The sequence below is a fragment of the Doryrhamphus excisus genome, linkage group LG19, assembly GCF_037039965.1.
Source record: "Doryrhamphus excisus strain RoL-2023G ecotype Guam linkage group LG19, RoL_Dexc_Guam_v1.1, whole genome shotgun sequence".
NCBI lineage: Eukaryota > Metazoa > Chordata > Actinopteri > Syngnathiformes > Syngnathidae > Doryrhamphus > Doryrhamphus excisus.
In genome coordinates this window covers 14,812,683-14,833,149 of record NC_136375.1, presented here as the reverse complement: position 1 = coordinate 14,833,149, position 20,467 = coordinate 14,812,683, and the positions used below count along the sequence as shown (strand labels likewise).

General features: G+C 44.0%; 2 protein-coding genes across 4 annotated transcripts in view; one reads left to right on the top strand and one right to left on the bottom strand.

Moving 5' to 3' along the window:
• Positions 1 to 601: 601 nt before the first annotated feature.
• On the bottom strand, positions 602 to 6,712 carry med6 (mediator complex subunit 6). Its single transcript, XM_058057056.2, has 8 exons — positions 6,628 to 6,712; positions 6,201 to 6,360; positions 5,023 to 5,114; positions 4,833 to 4,915; positions 3,003 to 3,111; positions 2,814 to 2,929; positions 2,684 to 2,711; positions 602 to 956 (listed from the first exon to the last, which is right to left on the bottom strand). The coding sequence occupies exons 1-8, from the start codon at positions 6,707 to 6,709 to the stop codon at positions 826 to 828; spliced, it is 801 nt and encodes a 266-aa protein (XP_057913039.2). The 5' UTR covers positions 6,710 to 6,712; the 3' UTR covers positions 602 to 825.
• An 833-nt stretch (positions 6,713 to 7,545) lies between these two features.
• The window catches only part of pcnx1 (pecanex 1), a 32,814-nt gene continuing 19,892 nt past the window's right edge, over positions 7,546 to 20,467 (top strand). The window contains exons 1-11 of one of the 3 annotated variants that reach the window (XM_058057054.2): positions 7,546 to 8,091; positions 8,995 to 9,218; positions 9,633 to 9,738; positions 10,001 to 10,040; positions 11,250 to 11,312; positions 11,417 to 13,039; positions 14,429 to 14,558; positions 16,417 to 16,610; positions 18,590 to 18,683; positions 18,941 to 18,998; positions 19,143 to 19,360. In XM_058057054.2, the coding sequence (XP_057913037.2) occupies positions 7,939 to 8,091; positions 8,995 to 9,218; positions 9,633 to 9,738; positions 10,001 to 10,040; positions 11,250 to 11,312; positions 11,417 to 13,039; positions 14,429 to 14,558; positions 16,417 to 16,610; positions 18,590 to 18,683; positions 18,941 to 18,998; positions 19,143 to 19,360 (2,903 nt within the window). In that variant the 5' untranslated portion in view covers positions 7,546 to 7,938. Of the gene's footprint in view, positions 8,092 to 8,994; positions 9,219 to 9,632; positions 9,739 to 10,000; positions 10,041 to 11,249; positions 11,313 to 11,416; positions 13,040 to 14,428; positions 14,559 to 16,416; positions 16,611 to 18,589; positions 18,684 to 18,940; positions 18,999 to 19,127; positions 19,361 to 20,467 lie in introns of all 3 variants that reach the window. The other 2 variants (XM_058057053.2, XM_058057055.2) reach the window with 2 other exon arrangements.

Sequence of the window (20,467 nt, the reverse complement as noted above, 5' to 3'; positions counted from 1 at the left end):
TTTATATATATTTTATATATTATTAAAATATTAGACATTTTTAATTATATATAATCTTTATTAAATGTTTTAATATAAAAAATAAATATTAATTATAATTAATATGTATTATATATGTATTTCTTCGTAGATCCTTATATATATATAATGATATATACAAGGATCTACAAAAAAATATAAAAATAATATATATAAAAAATATAAAGTATATATTTTTTTGTGTGTGTATATATACATACATACAGCATGTAATGTAACTAATGAATAGTTACAATATTGTAATACTAAAAATACCAAATATACAAATACCAAAAATGTGATTAATCATAATACTATGGACCAAAAATGTGATTAATCACAGTCATTTCATGAGAATAAAGTTGTACAATTATGAGGAAAAGTTGTACATTTAGTAACAAAAAGTTGTAAATGTACAAAAATAATTTACAAAAAAAGTGGTACATTCACGAGAATCGTTAATTCATGAGAAAAAACTGCTTATTTTCATATTTGGCAACAACCTATGACATCATTGACTTTTATTTTGAAGAAGTAGAAAAGCCCTTTAGTATGAAGAATAATGCCAGCAGGATCAAGGTCATGTGTTTACTACCATTTATTGACCTTTTAAATAGAAAAGAAATCGACTCCGTGTTCTGATGCGAGGACCACGACGTGCCGGATGAAATGTTCCTGAGAGCAGAGCGGGAATGAAGGCCATTCTCCAAAGAAAAGTCTTTTCTTATTTCATCGTTGGATGTGCACGACATGCCGGTGACGCCACTTCATGGTCTGGTAAACGTGTGGTAAGAACCGCTGAGGCCGTCACTGCACCCTGGCCCGTTTCTCAGGAGGGGGCTTGCTGGGGGGCGCAGGGGGTGCCGATTTGGTGCCCGGCTCCCTTTCCTCTTGTTTGACCGTTTCCGTGGGCGGCTCGGGCTCCTTCTTCACCTCCACTGCGACACACCAGCATCCAACCACAGCTCAACAACAGTAGCATGACAAAGGCTCTTAGATGGAATAAATGGGGTCCACCTTGCTGTCATTCACTTTTATTTTATTTCTTTCTCCTTCCTGTTGAACTTCCCCTGAGCTCACTTGGTTTAGTAGTAGTCATGTACTAGTACTCATGTCATGGTATTTCATCATAGTAGTAGTCATGTACTAGTACTCATGTCATGGTATTTCATCATAGTAGTAGTCATGTACTAGTACTCATGTCATGGTATTTCATCATAGTAGTAGTCATGTACTAGTACTCATGTCATGGTATTTCACCATAGTAGTAGTCATGTACTAGTACTCATGTCATGGTATTTCATCATAGTAGTAGTCATGTACTAGTACTCATGTCATGGTATTTCACCATAGTAGTAGTCATGTACTAGTACTCATGTCGTGGTATTTCATCATAGTAGTAGTCATGTACTAGTACTCATGTCATGGTATTTCATCATAGTAGTAGTCATGTACTAGTACTCATGTCATGGTATTTCATCATAGTAGTAGTCATGTACTAGTAGTCATGTCATGGTATTTCATGATAGTAGTAGTCATGTACTAGTACTCATGTCATGGTATTTCATCATAGTAGTAGTCATGTACTAGTAGTCATGTCATGGTATTTCATGATAGTAGTAGTCATGTACTAGTAGTCATGTCATGGTATTTCATGATAGTAGTAGTCATGTACTAGTAGTCATGTCATGGTATTTCATGATAGTAGTAGTCATGTACTAGTAGTCATGTCATGGTATTTCATGATAGTAGTAGTCATGTAGTAGTAGTCATTTCATGGTATTTCATGATAGTAGTAGTCATGTCACATGTCATGGTATTTCATGAGAGTAGTAGTCATGTCATGGTATTTCATGATAGTAGTAGTCATGTCACATGTCATGGTATTTCATGAGAGTAGTAGTCATGTCATGGTATTTCCTGATAGTAGTAGTCATGTCATGGTATTTCCTGATAGTAGTAGTCATGTCATGCTATTTCGTAATAGTAGTAGTCATGTCATGGTATTTCATGATAGTAGTAGTCATGTCACGGTATATCATGATAGTAGTAGTCATGTAGTAGTAGTCATGTCATGGTATTTCATGATAGTAGTAGTCACGTCATGGTATTTCATGATGGTAGTAGTCATGTCATGGTATTTCATGATACTAGTAGTCATGTCATGGTATTTCATGATAGTAGTAGTCACGTCATGGTATTTCATGATGGTAGTAGTCATGTCATGGTATTTCATGTACTAGTAGTCACGTCACAGTATTTCGTGATAGTAGTAGTCATGTCACATGTCATGGTATTTCATGTAGTAGTAGTCATGTCACGGTATTTCGTGATAGTAGTAGTCATGTCACATGTCATGGTATTTCATGTAGTAGTAGTCATGTCACGGTATTTCGTGATAGTAGTAGTCATGTCACATGTCATGGTATTTCATGTAGTAGTAGTCATGTCACGGTATTTCGTGATAGTAGTAGTCATGTCACATGTCATGGTATTTCATGATAGTAGTAGTCACGTCATGGTATTTCATGATGGTAGTAGTCAAGTCATGGTATTTCATGTAGTAGTAGTCACGTCACGGTATTTCGTGATAGTAGTAGTCATGTCACATGTCATGGTATTTCATGTAGTAGTAGTAGTAGTAGTCACAGTAACCGTGTCATACCTGGAATGGGCTTCTCGCCTGGCTTGGGCTGAAAAAGCAGACAAGCATCCAACATGAGCATGAAGAAGTCAGGAAGTCCAGTAGCCCTGCAGCGTGCCTGCGTGGTGATCTCCGTGTGGAGTGAACATACCTGGTAGAAGGTCGGTGGGAATTTGGCCCTGAGGTCCAAGAGGAGGGTGTCCACACAATGCCTTTGGAAGAGCGAACCCGGTTCCTCTTTCTTTTTTGACTTAGGCTTGGCCTTTTCTGCGGAAGCCAAAGACATGGCGACTCTTCACACGGTGACGCATGACGCAGGCACTTCCACGGACGACCTCACCTCTCTCATCCTGGTCCTTGAAGTGCCACCAGTAGCCCTTGGAGGGGTGGTAGCGACAGTAGGACATGGCTTCGTCAAACGCAGACTGGATTCCGTGAACAGCAGACAGCTGAAAGACACACCGTCCAATTTGGTCCAACACAACGCAAACGAGGGGGGGGGGGGGTTCTAACACCTGGATCTCCACTCACAGTGCCAGGTTTTCACCACCGTGCCGTGCGGCCATGAATAAAGCAGAAAAAAATAATCTTTCCAACAGACTTATTTGTTGATATGATGCACAGAGACGCTCTGGCTCCCCCCACTCCCATCTCCTTGTGCAATGAGGCGTTCAGGTGCACTCGTAGTTGTGAGTGTTAGGCGCTCATTGTGTTTATTTACGTACCCCCATTACAAACCTAGGATCTATTGTATCATTCCAATTCTCCATCCATTTTCTGTACTGCTTATCCTCACTAGTAGTCATGTACTACTATGGTGACTATCATGTCATGGTATTTCATGATAGTAGTAGTCATGTACTAGTAGTCATGTCATGGTATTTCATGATAGTAGTAGTCATGTACTAGTAGTCATGTCATGGTATTTCATGATAGTAGTAGTCATGTACTAGTAGTCATGTCATGGTATTTCATGATAGTAGTAGTCATGTACTAGTAGTCATGTCATGGTATTTCATGGTAGTAGTAGTCATGTACTAGTAGTCATGTCATGGTATTTCATGATAGTAGTAGTCATGCACTAGTAGTCATTTCATGGTATTTCATGGTAGTAGTAGTCATGTACTAGTAGTCATGTCATGGTATTTCATGGTAGTAGTAGTCATGTACTAGTAGTCATGTCATGGTATTTCATGGTAGTAGTAGTCATTTCATGGTATTTCATGGTAGTAGTAGTCATGTACTAGTAGTCATGTCATGGTATTTCATGGTAGTAGTAGTCATGTACTAGTAGTCATGTCATGGTATTTCATGGTAGTAGTAGTCATGTCATGATATTTCATGATAGTAGTAGTCATGTCATGGTATTTCATGTACTAGTAGTCATGTCATGGTATTTCATGTACTAGTAGTCATGTCATGGTATTTCATGTACTAGTAGTCATGTCATGGTATTTCATGATAGTAGTAGTCATGTACTAGTAGTCACATCATGGTATTTCATGTACTAGTAGTCATGTCATGGTATTTCATGTACTAGTAGTAGTCATGTACTAGTAGTCATGTCATGGTATTTCATGATAGTAGTAGTCATGTACTAGTAGTCATGTCATGGTATTTCATGTACTAGTAGTCATGTCATGGTATTTCATGATAGTAGTAGTCATGTACTTGTAGTCATGTCATGGTATTTCATGGTAGTAGTAGTCATGTACTAGTAGTCATGTCATGGTATTTCATGGTAGTAGTAGTCATGTACTAGTAGTCATGTCATGGTATTTCATGGTAGTAGTAGTCATGTACTAGTAGTCACATCACGGTATTTCATGATAGTAGTAGTCATGTCATGGTATTTCATGATAGTAGTAGTCACATCATGGTATTTCATGATCGTAGTAGTCATGTACTAGTAGTCACATCATGGTATTTCATGATCGTAGTAGTCATGTACTAGTAGTCACGTCATGGTACTTCATGATTGGTACTTCTGTCTTGGTTGAGCCACTTTCGCAGTATATCCCCAAATGCCGGCTAAATCATAACCTCCGCACTTCCGCAATTACGTAAAGCAAAACGATTTATTGCGACATGCCCACTTATCACAGTGGGTGTGGAACCAAACGTGAAGTTCCATTACGGAGAGAAGAGTGTCGGTGAAATTCTCACTCACCGCTCTGGAGCTGATGACGGTGCCGAGGTCTGGCGCCTGGTAGACCACCCCTATGATGATGTAGTAGTCCGCCAAGGGAATCACTGGTGGGTGCAAACACACACGCTTTGAGAAGACGGTTGAAAGTCTGAATAAGACAAGAGCATGGAAGAAGACGGAAAGGAATGCGATGCAGCCTCTGGATGCTCACCTTGTGTGGGTGACTGCCTCTGTTGTTTACGGATGATGTAGAGAATGGGCTCTTGGGCGTGGAGAAGGATGTACTCCACTCCCACCATCTGACTGCAGTGAAGAAGAGAGGAATCACTGGAAATGTGTCATGATGCAGGCAACTTTTAGGGACGCTTGGTCCCAAAAACAGAGCCTTGGTCCCAACAGCCAACGCTTACTGAGGCGTTTGGTCGGCAATGTAAAATACAAACAAAATGGCGCACGCTCACGGACGGTGTCGCTCACCGTATGGCGAAAGAAATGCAACCATTCAGTAAGGCATCCATTTTTTTGCCATAGAATTCATGAAAAAATGATGTCAATAATTCATTCATTTCCTACCGCTTTTTCCTCACGAGGGTCGCGGTGGGTGCTGGAGCCTATCCCAGCTGTCTTCGGGCGAGAGGCAGAGTACAGCCAATCACAGGGCGCATATAGACAAACAACCATTCACACTCACATTCATACCTATGGACAATTTGGAGTGGCATAATTAACCTAGCATGTTTTTGGAATGTGGGAGGAAACCGGAGTACCCGGAGAAAACCCACGGATGCACGGGGAGAACAAGCAAACTCCACACAAAGATGGCGGTGGATGGTGGAATTGAACCTCGGTTTCCTAGCTGTGAGGTCTGTGCGCTAACCACTCGACCGCTATGCCGCCCGATGTCAATAATGTTGACGATAATTTGTAAGACAATTATTGACAATTATTAATACTACCAAGCTATTTTCATAAAGTTGCAAGAAATACAGCTGAATAGGTGCAGATTGTGGAAGATCTAGAAAGCCTAGGAGTCCACAACTCAGTACAAAGGGCCCAAAAATGAGCATAATAGTATGCTTTCTTCTGGTAATATAACCTACTTCCCAACCATATCAACATTATATAGTTGTTCGTTTGTCAACTGTTATGACTTTTAAATTGTAATTTAATTTTTTCTTACAATATCATGAGGTTATTGTCATAAAATTTTGATTTTTGTCATTTCCCCCCTAATAATATTTAGAATCTTGTAAAATGATGGCAAAAAATTATATTTTTGAATTGTTTTCCATTATTGTTGTTGTGTAATTATTTTGTTGTTGTATTATATGATTATAATAAAATAAACATTTGCATGTTTTGCAAAGAGGCGATGTGAGAAGGTCTTACTTGAGGTGATCCAGGGAAAGCCGCTGCATCTTCACCACCTCATTATTACAGGTTCTGTCGTAAAAGGGGTTACTTCTCTCGGAGAAATAGTCCAGCACATTTCCAGGATTCAGAATAGGGACCACACCGCTGTCCACCCACGATATCCCCAGCAGGTTGTCTGCGAAATCGATCACACAAAACACACTAGTAGCCTTTACAAGAACGAGTCTGAAGCTAGCATCATGTCCTCCACTGTTTATACTGTAAATTACAAGCGAATGCTAATAATGCTAGCCGCTAAAAAAAAAAGTCCAGCACGAACAAAGGCTGTCATATTTTTACCCTGGTGTGAACGCAAAACAACGTTAAAATTCAAGATGTAATACTACTATCGTCCTTTGCCTCACTACACTAACAAATGAAACAACAACTTTGATTTCGCTACCTCTGAAATCCACCGACGCCATGACAGCAGTAAACCGTTCCCGCAAAGATGGCGTCGCTGGTTGATGACGTCGTATAGCCATTGTTGTGATTGTTCGGCGTGTCCGTGAAGGCATCTCCCAATCTGTCTAGTGAGGAAGTGTTGAGATGACGAACGGACTAGAGACGTGTTTGTTTTAGAGTTGAGATCCATAAATGGTGTTTGAATTACACTGCTGTTGATGTGTTCATCTCAATAAAGTTAGAAAGAGGCCACAGAGTCCGTGGGACTGTGGGGAGCTACACTGTGTCGCCGTCTATCGTCATAACAGAGTGGTGGCTTGCCATGATGCTCATGCCTTAATTACACACAAAAAACCTGAAATTAATTAGTTACCGTCGTTAATGTGTTATTGCTGACATAGGTTAAAATATTTGATTGTGATTAATCACATTTTGTCCATATTTAACCCAGAATTACTCATATTTAATTGCAGATAAAACGTTTTTATCGATAATAAGTAGGGGTAAACGATTCGATGTGCAACTACAACAATAATGACATCAAATTTGATGTAAAGGATATAAATTTAGGAACTTTGGGTCCTTATTTAAAACAATGCAGTCAGTCATTGGTGAAAACTGCTTAATTGGATTAAAATGGTCCCGTAACATACATACAAACATACAGGTGTGTTCATGTGGAGTACCACTAGGTGTCGCCATTGGTTATTGCAGTCCAGGACCCCCCAAATAAACAAACGAAGAAGACAAAACACGGAAAAAAACAGTATTTGTATCCACAGTTGTTACTTAAATGACATTGTTGCGTAAAAACTAGCACGAAAAACGGTACATTTGCTCGCAAGATGTAAAATTAGAAATAATTTTTCGGCCGAGGAGCATCCGAGTGGATAGATAATCCGGATTTATATAGCGTAGACCCCACGAGAAAGCACGACCCCAAACACGAATAAATCGCATTTTGGGTACTTTGTAGCCTAAATTGTTACCGACTTAAAAGTGACACGGAAAATGTCACATTGGTGTGAAATACTAAAGTCAGTATGCGAGTGGGGATATTTCCGGGTGTTTGAAGGCTGCACGCTGTAAAGCCACGAAGAAGAAGTGCTCGCAGGGCGTAGTGGGATACTTGTCTCGTTCACTGGAGGACTCCAAGCGGCGCCCGGGCTGGCTGCCTGCTAGCAGCGGAGAGGAAGATGGCTGCGGCGGCTGAAGGGATTTTCAGGCCAGTGTCTGGAAGCGGGACGCGGTTCGTCATGTTCGAATACTAAAGTGACTCCGCCGCGGGTCCGTCTGTCTAGAACCGGCCATGGGCTCTCAAACCCTCCAGATCCTCAGGCAGGGGGTTTGGGCTTCAATCACCGGCGGATGGTACTACGACCCCGACCAGAATACGTTCGTCAACGCGCTCCATCTCTACATCTGGCTCTTCCTGCTGTGTTTCCCCTTCACGCTGTACATGGTAAGTATCTCCTTTAATCCCGACATGTTTGCGTGTGTGTGTTTTTAGTGGACAAACTGGGACACCTTTAGCAAAACACTAGCCTGCTCGATGGAGCAGAGACAATGTCATGTCCAGGAAAACCACGACTTTGATCAGTTTTAGTGACGGACGTAAAGCAAGACGACACCGACCCAAACGATGTCCCTTTGAATCGTACCCGGTTCATATTGCACTGGACCGCAGTACCGTTTTGTGCAAGGGTAAGGATGGAGCCTAGCGAGTCTGTGCACTGAATTTGTCCACAGCCCACCCACCCATTCATCCATCCATCCATCCATCCCTCCCTCCTGCTTCTCCAGGGAATGCTTTGGGATGTTGACACTTTTCCTGGCTGTGACGTTTGAGTGCACAGCTGACAGGGATGTTTAACAGTCATCTGCCACTTTTTGGACCCCCTGGCTTTGTTTACTTAGTACACTCCACCTGGTGCTTGGTTCACTTCTCCTTCCTGTGTGTGGCCCAATCAGAAAAAAAGTACCGATTTATCACAATATGACCATATAAAAGGATATCAAATGTAAATTCAGCAGAGTCTTGTATAAAAAGACGCAACAATCTTGGTAACAATCTGGCTAACTGTGCTAATGGGGTGTCAGCCTCTACACATTGTACTACATCTCCAACCAACTCTAATGGTTGCCCTTGTTATGAAGGAAGATGTAGTCACCCATGCCATTCCAATGGCAATCCCATTCTTGTTTTCTTTACAAAGACACAGGGCAAACAGCGCTTATTTTGAAGAACGGTCACAAAGTTTGTTCCGTGTGTGAAGAATATGTATTTACAGCTAAAAAAAAAAAAAAACGTCCTTCTCATATTTTTTCACTCTGAACTGTCAAACTGTAATCCTTGTAATCCCAGGCCTTGCCGTCCACCATGGTCATTGTGGGGATCTACTGCGGTGTCATCGCCGCCATGTTCCTGCTGCTGAAGACGCTCAACTACCGACTCCACCACGCCCTGGACGAGGGCGAGGTGGTGGAGCTCCAGGCCAAGAAGACGCAGGGTGGCCGAAGCGGCGCCGAGGGGGCGAACGACGGGCGTGGTGGCGGCGGGACCCGTCGCCGAGACGGCAACGGTCCCGGGTAGGTGGAAGGGGTGGAGCCTTGCGGGTAATGTCATGTTGCTTTTTTTTTTGGCTGCCAGAGGTGGGGTTAAAGGTCATTGTGTATGCGCCTCCCCCAAGCCTTGTGGGTGAATGCAAACTCATAATTCATCCATCCATCAATTTTTTACCGCTTATCCTCACAAGGGTCGCCGCCGTGCTGGAGCCTATCCCAGCCTGTCCCACCTATGGGTGGGTTTTCTCCCGGTACTCCGGTTTCCTCCCACATTCCAAAAACATGCTAGGTTAATTGGCCACTCCAAATTGTCCATAGGTATGAATGTGAGTGTGAATGGTTGTTTGTCTATATGTGCCCTGTGATTGGCTGGCCACCAGTCCAGTGGGAGGAGGTTGTGTGTAACATGAGTATGTGTGATTGCCCCCCCCCCCACAGGGACCCCGGAGGGGGGATGGAGATGGCAGACTTGATCAGGCAAGCGACGCCCCCGGTGGACTGCAGTTCAAGGAATTCTTCCATCGGGATGGAGTCCAAGCAACAGGTGAGGACGGACATAACCTGGGGAGGAGGCGCAGTCAGGGGTGCCCGAATTTTTTCCTCTAGTCAAGGTGACATACGCTGATGCAAAGATACATCCTGTATTTTTACAGCTTGTCTTTATTTTATTTATTTATTTTATATATTTTTTATTTTATTCCTCCATTATTCTCACCATGTTTTATTCTGCTCTTATTTGGACTGTTTTCCTTGCCATATGTTGATATTTTTCCATCAAGACTCTCATCTTTGCATTCACATTTCAGATGCTGTCCTCCACCTTGGGTAGAGCAACTGGAGCCAAAGGTAACACTGGCACATTCAGCATGTGAATGTAATATCCCACATTGGTCACTAGGGGTCAGTAAGTCACCGTTACACTCCTATTAGTCAATATATTAGACATAGAAGCCCTTTACCACCTTCTAAATATACTTTTTAACATGATCAGAGCCCTCTAGACATGAAATAACATCCCTATAGTGACCATAGTCACACTTTATTACACAATATAGTAGACATTATAAGAGAAAATAAGACATAGAAAACCTTTTTACCACCTTCTAAATACACTTTGTAACATGATTAGAGCCCTCTAGACATGAAATAACACCCCTATAGTGACTTTTACACTCCTATTAGAAATATAGTAGACACCATAGAGAACATAAGACATAGAAAACATGTTTACCACCTTCTAAATACAGTTTCTAACGTGATTAGAGCCCTCAGACATTAAATAACACCCCTATATTCACCTTTACACTCCTATTAGCCAATATAGTAGACATCATAGGAGAAAATAAGACATAGAAAACCTGTTTACCACCTTCTAAATACACTTTTTAACATGATTAGAGCCCTCAGACATTAAATAGTACCCCTATATTCACCTTTACACTCCTATTAGCAAATATAGTAGACATAATAAGACAACCCGTTTACCACCTTCTAAATACACTTTTGACATGATTAGAGCCCTCTAGACATAACATAACACCCCTATAGTCACCTTTACGCCCATACTGTTGTTGTGATCACATGGGCTCTATCCGCTCCACTAACCCAAAAAAAAAATCAGCTCTATGCTGATGCCATTTATTTCTGTAATATTACAAATGTATTCTTAATGTTTTGATTCTGATAAAAGCCTTTTTTCCCTCTTTGGAATATGACTTTTTCTCCAAATAAATATGTCTTGGGTATTGAATTGAAGTAAATATTTCAACTTTATCCTAGATGTTATTTTCCCTCATTTTATGACGTTATGAAATGTAGTCATAAAATTCTGACTCTTGTTCTTAGATTACAACATTGTTTAAATATTTTGAGTATTTTGAAATGGTTCTTGCCTTTTCCTTTTTCAGTTTTCTTGTTATATTTCTAGACTATGCGGCGTGCCAATAAAAAAACACATGTGTAAGTGGCAGATGGACCCCGGGCCGTACTTTGGCCACCCTTGGGTTAACTGAAAGGTTGTTTAGTTGAGTTTGACTGGTTCCCTTTTGTGTGCAGATGTGGGGAAGACCTGCGATGACATCAGCTTGACTCTCGTGGAGCGCTGCAGTCACGACCACGGTGCGCCAACACACACACACGTGCACACACACGTGCACAGCAGTGGTGAAATATGGCGTACCGTATGTCATTTTTTTTTTACTGTGGATGTTTTGTTGTTTTAGATTTGCTTTCGGACACAAAGATGTACTGCCTGGTTGCCAATGACTCCTTCGCCTCCCTGCAGCCGTCCACCTCCTTGTGTCCTTCCGAGCTTTCCAGGGAAGCCGCAGAGCTCTGCACCCCCGCTGCTTGTCACTACAGCCTGTCCTCGTGCGACACGGACGGAGCCCCTCACGCGTCCACGCAGTCCTTTAGGAAAGAGCCTCGTTCGCGGGGTCTGCCTCGGACGTCCAGCTCAGCAGGTTCTGCGTTCCCTGACCCCGGTCTGCCGGACTTTGCTGTGTACTCGCAGGCCAGACGGGTCGGCCTCGACACCGTGTGCGAGCTGGAGGCCGCGAGGCCACACCGGACCAGGCTATGCGGCGGAGAGGCGGCTGAGCGTGTCTACCGGCCGGACGGAGCGCCGGCTACCACCTCGGGAATGGAATGTTGTGGACACAAAGACACGCACAGGGTGTGTCGCTCTGCATCCGGGGATGCTGGAGAGGGCGGCTCGGGTCTGTACCAAGGGGACATGTTGAGCGGAAGCGGGAGATGCTCTTCTGCGGGAGGCAAATCCCGTCGAGGTGAGCGCAGCGCAGAGAGCCTGCGCAGCCTCAGCACTCGCAGCAGCGGCTCCACGGAGAGCTACTGCAGCGGCACGGACCGAGACACCAACAGCACCGTCAGCAGCTTCCACAGCGAGCAGACCAGCTCCACGCACGTGGAGAGCCTGCTCTCGCTCTCAGGGGAGGAGCCGCGAGACGGTGGAGATGCGGGATGCGCTCATACAGACGCCAGGATATCAAACACTGGTGTGAGTAACCAGGCCAACAAGAACCCTCACGCCAACGAGCTGACTCTTGACCCGCCGGCGGAGCCTGCGTCCTCTGCGGCTGCCGTCTGTGCCCAGGAAGACCCTGGCATCAGGACCGGTGGCTCAGCTGGAGCAGAGCAGGGGGACGGAAAAGGTGGCACGTCGTCAAACCTAGTACAAAGGACTTGCTCTCTGTCGACAGGCCGCAGCGGGCGGCGGCGTACGGGGAAGAAAAGGGCGAGCAGCTTTGACGCCAGCCGCCACCGGGACAATAAGACCATTCACGGGCTGGCCAAGCCTTGTAGCGCTGTGTTTACGGGGGCCGGAGAGGAGGACTCCAGCGACCAGAGCGAACTGAGCTGTGCGTCCAGTCTGCGTTCCACCCACCATCTGAGCACCGACAGCTCCTCCAGCGCCACCTCGCGGGCCTGCCACTCACCCGAGGGGCGATACCGTGCCCTCAAAGCCAAGCACATTGTAACCAGCTCCTCAGCGGCGTCTGAGTCGAGAACACGACCTGGAGGTAGGCGGCGTGCCTCCCGCCGCGCCCTCAGCACAGGCAGCGGCAGGACGCACGCACGAGTGTTGAGTTTGGACAGCGGTACCGCCGCCCGCCTTAACGACCCCGCTCGCCTCGGAGCTCCTGTCGGGCCCCGACCGCTTACCACCTCCAAGTCGGACTTGGAAGCCAAAGAAGGGGAGGTGCTGGATGCCGTGTCCCTGCTGGGTCGCGCCTCCCAGCTGGAGTCGGTGACCCGCTCCAGGAACAGTCTACCCAGCCAGGCGGTGTTCTCCGAGCCTCTGGACGTCGCTGCTGCTTGCCTGCGGGGTATGTAGTGAACACGCCACACACTCACACACTGAAACCGGGCTGTGAGCGATACCACAGCGATACCACAGTGATACCACAGCGATACCACAGCGATACCACAGTGATACCACAGCGTGTGCAAACAGCTGCTCTCTGACTCCAGTCAAGGGAGGAACCCACTAGACGTTCAAGTGGACCCGGCCTTTTCAAGGTCAAGGTCAAATTTTTTTATATTCCAACAGTTAACTGCAAAAGCAGTAAATTATGTCTTATTTTGTCTTATAATGTGGAGTGTATTGGGTGATGGAAGCAAGCTAATGCCAGTGCTGATGTGTGAGTGTAAATTATGTCTTATTTTGTCTTACAACACTGAGTATATTGGGTAATAGGAGCTAGCTGATGCCAGTGCTGATGTGTCAGTGTATATTATGTCTTATTTTGTCTTACAACATTGAGTGTATTGGGTAATAGGAGCTAGCTGATACCAGTGCTGATGTGTCAGTGTATATTATGTCTTATTTTGTCTTACAACATTGAGTGTATTGGGTAATAGGAACTAGCTAATGCCAGTGCTGATGTGTGAGTGTATATTATGTCTTATTTTGTCTTATAATGTGGAGTGTATTGGTTAATAGGCGCTAGCTAATGCCAGTGCTGATGTGTGAGTGTATATTATGTCTTATTTTGTCTTATAATGTTGAAGTGTATTGAGTAATAGGAGCTAGCTAATGCCATTGCTGATGTGTGAATGTATATTATGTCTTATTTTGTCTTATAATGTGGAGTGTATTGGGTAATAGGCACTAACTAATGCCAGTGCTGATGTGTGAGTGTATATTATGTCTTATTTTGTCTTATAATGTGGAGTGTATTGGGTAATAGGCGCTAGCTAATGCCAGTGCTAATGTGTAAGTGTATATTGTGTCTTATTTTGTCTTATAACATGGATTGTATTGGGTAATAGGAGCTAGCTAATGCCAGCAGGTGTTATTAAAGCTCATGGTTGCTAGGCAACATGTTTGAGCATCTCCACTTGTCTGCCATTGGGGGACGGCCAGGATGCAGGGCGAGCATTTGGAACTAGCCAGCTAGTTCTTCTTTCCTTCTGGTCTTGTATGAGTCAAAGGGTGTTTTCAAGCAACCTATTTGAATTTAAGAACTGGTTCACTTGGGTATAATGAAATTGCGGTGTTTTCCTCACCGTGGCGACGGTGTTGAAATCATCTTCATCTGTGGGTGAGGAATGATTTGGAAAGACGGGAACGGCAGCGAGGATGGTGTTTGTTTTGTCGTTTTTCGATGGTCATGCTCGGCTCTCCAAAGCTGGTGAAAAGCGCCCGAGTCAGGACTTACTAGAACAACAAAGTCCAGCCTGACAGGCCAAAATCATGTCTCTCACCATCACAGCCCCTGGCGGCGAGGAGACGGTGGTATTCCGGCGCGAGCGTAGCACGTTTCGCCGGCAGGCGGTGCGGCGGCGGCACAATGCAGGGAGTAACCCCACGCCGCCCTCCTCCCTCATTGGATCTCCTCTCAGGTACGAGGAGCTTTCTTGTGGCCTGGCATGATGCATGTTGCCAGCTCTCCCGCTTCTTCCATATTTTTTGTCCTGGAGGGGAACTTGTGATCACATCTTCTGCCATGCATGCGGCATCACAGCATCATCATCATCATCAGTGTCCGTGTTTTTCCTGCTTTGCATGAGTTCACCTTCATCCTGGCTTGCTTCCTTTTTTCTCCACAAAGCCCCTTCTTCATGTTGTTCTGCTGCCATGTCATCCTTTCATGAACACGTTTTGCTTTGCAAAGCGAATAATGTAGTCTTTTCAAAGTTGCCAGGCCTGACTAATCGAGCCTGCTCATCAGAAGTGTGCATGATTGCCGTAATAATTAATTCAATCCTTTTCATTTGCTTGCTTGGCCTCTTCTTTTCATGAAGATGATATAGAATTTAGAAACCTTGCAGTGTTTGTTTATAAAGTGCAGCATGCTTCACAGAATTATTTGGAGGTCTTGAAGACCACTGTCATGTATGGTCCTCACACGATGGATGTCTACTTCTCTTTGGCTCCTGTTTACCAACTGAGGAACATTTCACTTCCGAGGCTCAAAGTCTACCTACATTCATCTTTCCAACATCCATCCATCTTGTACCGCTTATCCCAGATCAGCCTAAGCAGGGAAGCGCAGACTTTCTTCTCCCCGGCTACTTAGTCCAGCTCCTCCCAATGGAACCCTAGGTGTTCCCGGGCCAGTAGAGAGAAGTAGTCCTGGGTCGGACATGCCCTGAACACCTCCACAAGGAGGTGTCCGGGAGGCATCCTGACCAGATTCCTAGTCCACATCATCTGGCTCCTCTCAATGCGGAGGAACATCGATTCTACTCAGAGTTTCTCCCAAATGACTTCTCACCTTACCTCTAAGAGATAGCCCAGCCATCCTACAAAGAAAACCCATTTAGGCTTGTACCCGCCATCTTGTCACCACCTAGAGCTCATGACCATAGGTAGGAACGTAGATCCACTGCTGAAGTGAGAGTCCGCAACCCTGCAGACCAATTTGACTGTTCCATCCTTCCCTCATCATTCAACTCCTCCAATTGGGGCAGAATGTCATCCCTGACGTGGAGATGGCACTCCACCATCTTCCAGGCGAGAACCATGGACTCGGACTTGGAGGGGCTGATTTAGTCCGTGGCGGTCCGATACCCCATACTTGTGGAGTACTCATGGAGTCCCGTGGGCCAAAAAGATATGATCTGCCTGACGGCATCCCTCACCACTGGTGTCCACCAATGCGTGCAGAATTCTGGACAATGGAGTCATGAAACATGGTCCACTCGGACTCAGTGTCCAATGAATGACTCCCACAGAACAGGTCTAAGCACTCCCGTAGGGGGGAGACAATATTTTCCTTATAATATTACCAATGTATTCTTGTAAAAAATTGCAACATTCTAGTCTAGTATTCCCCTTAAAATTGTGACTTTTTTTCATTGGTTTATTCTACTTTACCTTGCATTGCCCACCCAGACTGACAAGAGGTCTCACTCTGTTCGCAAAAGGCAATAAACAGCGTGAACTCTCTTCTTGCTACGCACACACATGGCTTACAGCAGCAAAGGTAGAGCACAAAAAGCACAAAGTGCAAAGTCAAGGTAGTTCTATATACCATCTACAGCTGTGGACATGGTGATGAAGCCACAGGTTTATTGCACAGTTATTGCACAGGAGTCTGACAGCCGCAGGAAGGAAAGACATGCGATATCTCTACTTCACCCCCGACATGGCAGCCAGAGTAGCCACCCTGACCCCTCACTTGACCTTCCCTGACTTCCTAGCCTCCATTGCTTCTCATGTCCAAACCCCCCTCCCCCCACCCCCCTCTCCCCACAGTCTTCAGGAGGCGCTGAGCCAGGCCTCCCAGCCATGCGCTTCCCAGGTGAAAAAGCAGCCTTCTCGAACGGCGTCCCAGGTGACAGTGCTGAGCACGAGCGCCTCCCTGCTGGCCAGGAACGGAAGCGCGCACCTGGATGTCTCTCAGGACAAGGCCTCTACTGTCGGCGCCACCAGCTTGCAGGATGACCTTGGTAGGGATCGTGGGAGCCGGGAGAGGTCGTGTGGTGGTGGTTGATGGGGGGGTGATTGGTTGATGCGGCGGTGGTGCAGGGTGAAGTGGCGCCATGTTTTTTGCGAATATGAGGCGGCTTGCTTGCATCGATGGGAATGCCTGCGTAGCTGTGCTCCATTTAGCGGCGTATGCGTGCTCTGAAACTGGATTAGCATGCTAGCTCTTGTGGTGGTCAGTGTGGGTGTTTGTCATCACCACGATTTTCCCCTTCAGGCACCTTCCAGACTCAAACACTCTGCTTCTTTTCTTCTTTCTAGCTTTGTCGTATAGGTGAAAAAATATATGATTCATCTCAGCTTCACTCTTTTATTCCCATTTTTACTGTTGCATTTTATGCCTACGCTCATCCCTCCTTTATGGTGCTTAATTTCTTCCAGACCCAACTATGAGAAGTCCATTTACATGAAGTAGGGTTCAATATTAATACATGCAATATTTTTGTAGTTAGAGCATAAAAGAATCTTCTTAAATACACTTTTTAACATGATTAGAGCCCACTAGAGATGACATAACACCCCTATAGTCACCTTTACACTTCTTTTACCCAATATAGTAGGTAGACATAACACAGATAACCTGTTTGCCACCTTCTAAATACACTTTGACATTATTAATAGTATGAGTAGAAAGATATGCCATTGAGCCACATTTGCAGTATACCTTGGTGGATGTTTATGTCTGCTATGATGTACATGTTATGTTTATGTCTGCTGTGATGTGGATGTTCGTCTGCTATGATGTACATGTTATGTTTATGTCTGCTATGATGTACATGTCTTGTTTATGTCTGCTACGAGTGGATGTTTATGTCTGCTATGATGTACATGTTATGTTTATGTCTGCTATGGTGTGGATGTTTATGTCTGCTATGATGTACATGTTATGTTTATGTCTGCTACGAGTGGATGTTTATGTCTGCTATGATGTACATGTTATGTTTATGTCTGCTATGGTGTACATGTTATGTTTATGTCTGCTATGATGTACATGTTATGTTTATGTCTGCTACGAGTGGATGTTTATGTCTGCTATGATGTACATGTTATGTTTATGTCTGCTATGGTGTGGATGTTTATGGCTGCTATGATGTACATGTTATGTTTATGTCTGCTATGTTGTGTATGTTTATGTCTACTATGATGTACATGTTATGTTTATGTCTGCTATGGTATGGATGCTTATGTCTGCTATGATGTGAATGTTTATGTCTGCTTTGATGTGAATGTTTATGTCTGTTATGATGTACATGTTATGTTATGTCTGCTGTGATGTGGATGTCCATCTGCTGTGATGTACATGTTATGTTTATGTCTGCTATGATATACATGTTATGTTTATGTCTGTTATGATGTACATGTTATGTTTATGTCTGCTATGATGTACATGTTATGTTTATGTCTGCTATGGTGTACATGTTATGTTTATGTCTGTTATGATGTACATGTTATGTTTATGTCTGCTATGATGTACATGTTATGTTTATGTCTGCTATGATGTACATGTTATGTTTATGTCTGCTATGATGTACATGTTATGTTTATGTCTGCTATGGTGTGGATGTTTATGTCTGCTATGATGTACATGTTATGTTTATGTCTGCTATGGTGTACATGTTATGTTTATGTCTGCTATGGTGTACATGTTATGTTTATGTCTGCTGTGATGTACATGTTATGTTTATGTCTGCTGTGATGTACACGTTATGTTTATGTCTGCTGTGATGTACACGTTATGTTTATGTCTGCTATGATGTACACGTTATGTTTATGTCTGCTATGATGTACACGTTATGTTTATGTCTGCTATGATGTACACGTTATGCTTATGTCTGCTATGATGTACACGTTATGTTTATGTCTGCTATGATGTACACGTTATGTTTATGTCTGCTATGATGTACACGTTATGTTTATGTCTGCTATGACGTTTGTTTTGAAGGAAAACTGACGCCCTCCTTGTACGAGGCTGTCGGCTGTGATGTGTCCCTGGTCAACTTTGACACGGTAACCAGACGAGCCTCCAACAACATTTGGTGAGTGTCCCACGGATCATTGGGTACGGCCTCATCCAATAGCAGAGCTGCACGGATGCTTTGTTTTGCCACACTGTACCGGTTGCCTTCCACTCATAGTCATCTAGTGACGGTAGCCCGCCACGATTGATTTGAACAGCCATAATTAGCATTTGGCGCTACCTGTTGGCCCTCGCTCAGAAACAATAGTGACATTTCCAATATAGCAGGTGTGGCTGTAATGAAGTGTGGTAAAATTGCTGCTTGTGTTCCTGCAGGGAAACGGACTCCCACCTCTCCAGTTCTACCTCAGTTCGCTTTTACCCTCATGACCTGGTGAGTATTATTTTAGCAGGTTTTGGGAGTGTGTGGATGGCACTGGAGGAGGTGGAGCTGTATGATGATGATGATGATGATGATGAGTGTGGCAGTGATGTCTTTGTATTGACTCTGACCGCGTGGCAGCTCTCCCTCCCTCAGATCCGCCTGAACCGCCTCCTGACAATGGACCCGGAGCTCCTGGAGCAGCAGGACACCGATCTGAGTCCGGATCGGCAGGACGCCACACCGGGCCACGACGACCCGGCGGCCCCCGCTGCTGCCGGCAAGGCCAAACAGTACTACCGCCTGTGGCTCATGCCTTACCTGTGGGTCGGCCTACACTTTGACCGACTCACGCTGCTGGCCCTCTTTGACCGGTGAGGCGTACACACCTTTTCCACGACATGTCACGTAGTCACACCACTATACACTTCTATATGTTTCTGTGTACATACCAGATGTGAACACCTGCAACTTACACCAGATGTACACCTAAATACCGCACCTCAGCTTTTCATAGACACAACAAAGTCAATACTCATTTTGTCTGGCATTCAACAGTTGGAAATAATTTTCATAATATTATGACTGTCAATCGATTAAAATATTTGATCGTGATTAATCGCACTTTTGTCCACAGTTAACTCAGAAAAGCATATTTAGAAGGTGGTAAACAGGTTTTCTATGTCTTATTTTCTCTTATAATGTCTACTATATTGGCTAATAGGAGTGTAAAGGTGACTATAGGGGTGTTATTTCATGTCTAGAGGGCTCTAATCATGTTAAAAAGTGTATTTAGAAAGTGGTAAACAGGTTTTCTATGTCTTATTTTCTCCTATGATGTCTACTATATTGGCTAATAGGAGTGTAAAGGTGACTATAGGGGTGTTATTTCATGTCTAGAGGGCTCTAATCATGTTAAGTGTATTTAGAAGGTGGTAAACAGGTTTTCTATGTCTTATTTTCTCCTATGATGTCTACTATATTGGCTAATAGGAATGTAAAGGTGACTATAGGGGTGTTATTTCATGTTTATAGGTCTCTAATCATGTTAAAAAGTGTATTTAGAAGGTGATAAGCAGGTTTTGTACGTCTTTATTTTCTCTTATGATGTCTACTGTATTGGCTAATAGGAGTGTAAAGGTGACTATAGGGGTGTTATTTCATGTTTAGAGGGCTCTAATCATGTTAAAAAAGCCTGTGTTTGTAAACAGTTTTTCTATGTCTTAGTTTTTCTTATTATGTCTACTATTTTGGCTAATAGGAGTGTAAAGGTAACTATAGGGGGGTTATGTCATGTCGAGAGGGCTCTAATCATGTTAAAAAGTGGATTTTATTTAGAAGGTGGTAAACAGGTTTTCTATGTCTTATTTTCTCTTATGATGTCTACTATATTGGTTAATTGGAATGTAAAGGTGACTATAGGGATGCTATTTCATGTCTAGAGGGCTCTAATCATGTTAAAAGGTGTTTTTCAACATGTT

What these genes read in the sequence shown, in the direction of transcription:
- med6 (XM_058057056.2), bottom strand. Translation starts at nt 6,709, where the DNA reads ATGGCTATACGACGTCATCAACCAGCGACGCCATCTTTGCGGGAACGG. An exon ending in GAGGCAGTCACCCACACAAG is followed by an intron (nt 4,916 to 5,022) that starts GTGAGCATCCAG and finishes TGCACCCACCAG; the next exon opens with TGATTCCCTTGGCGGACTAC. An exon ending in AGGCGAGAAGCCCATTCCAG is followed by an intron (nt 957 to 2,683) that starts GTATGACACGGT and finishes GGTGTGTCGCAG; the next exon opens with TGGAGGTGAAGAAGGAGCCC.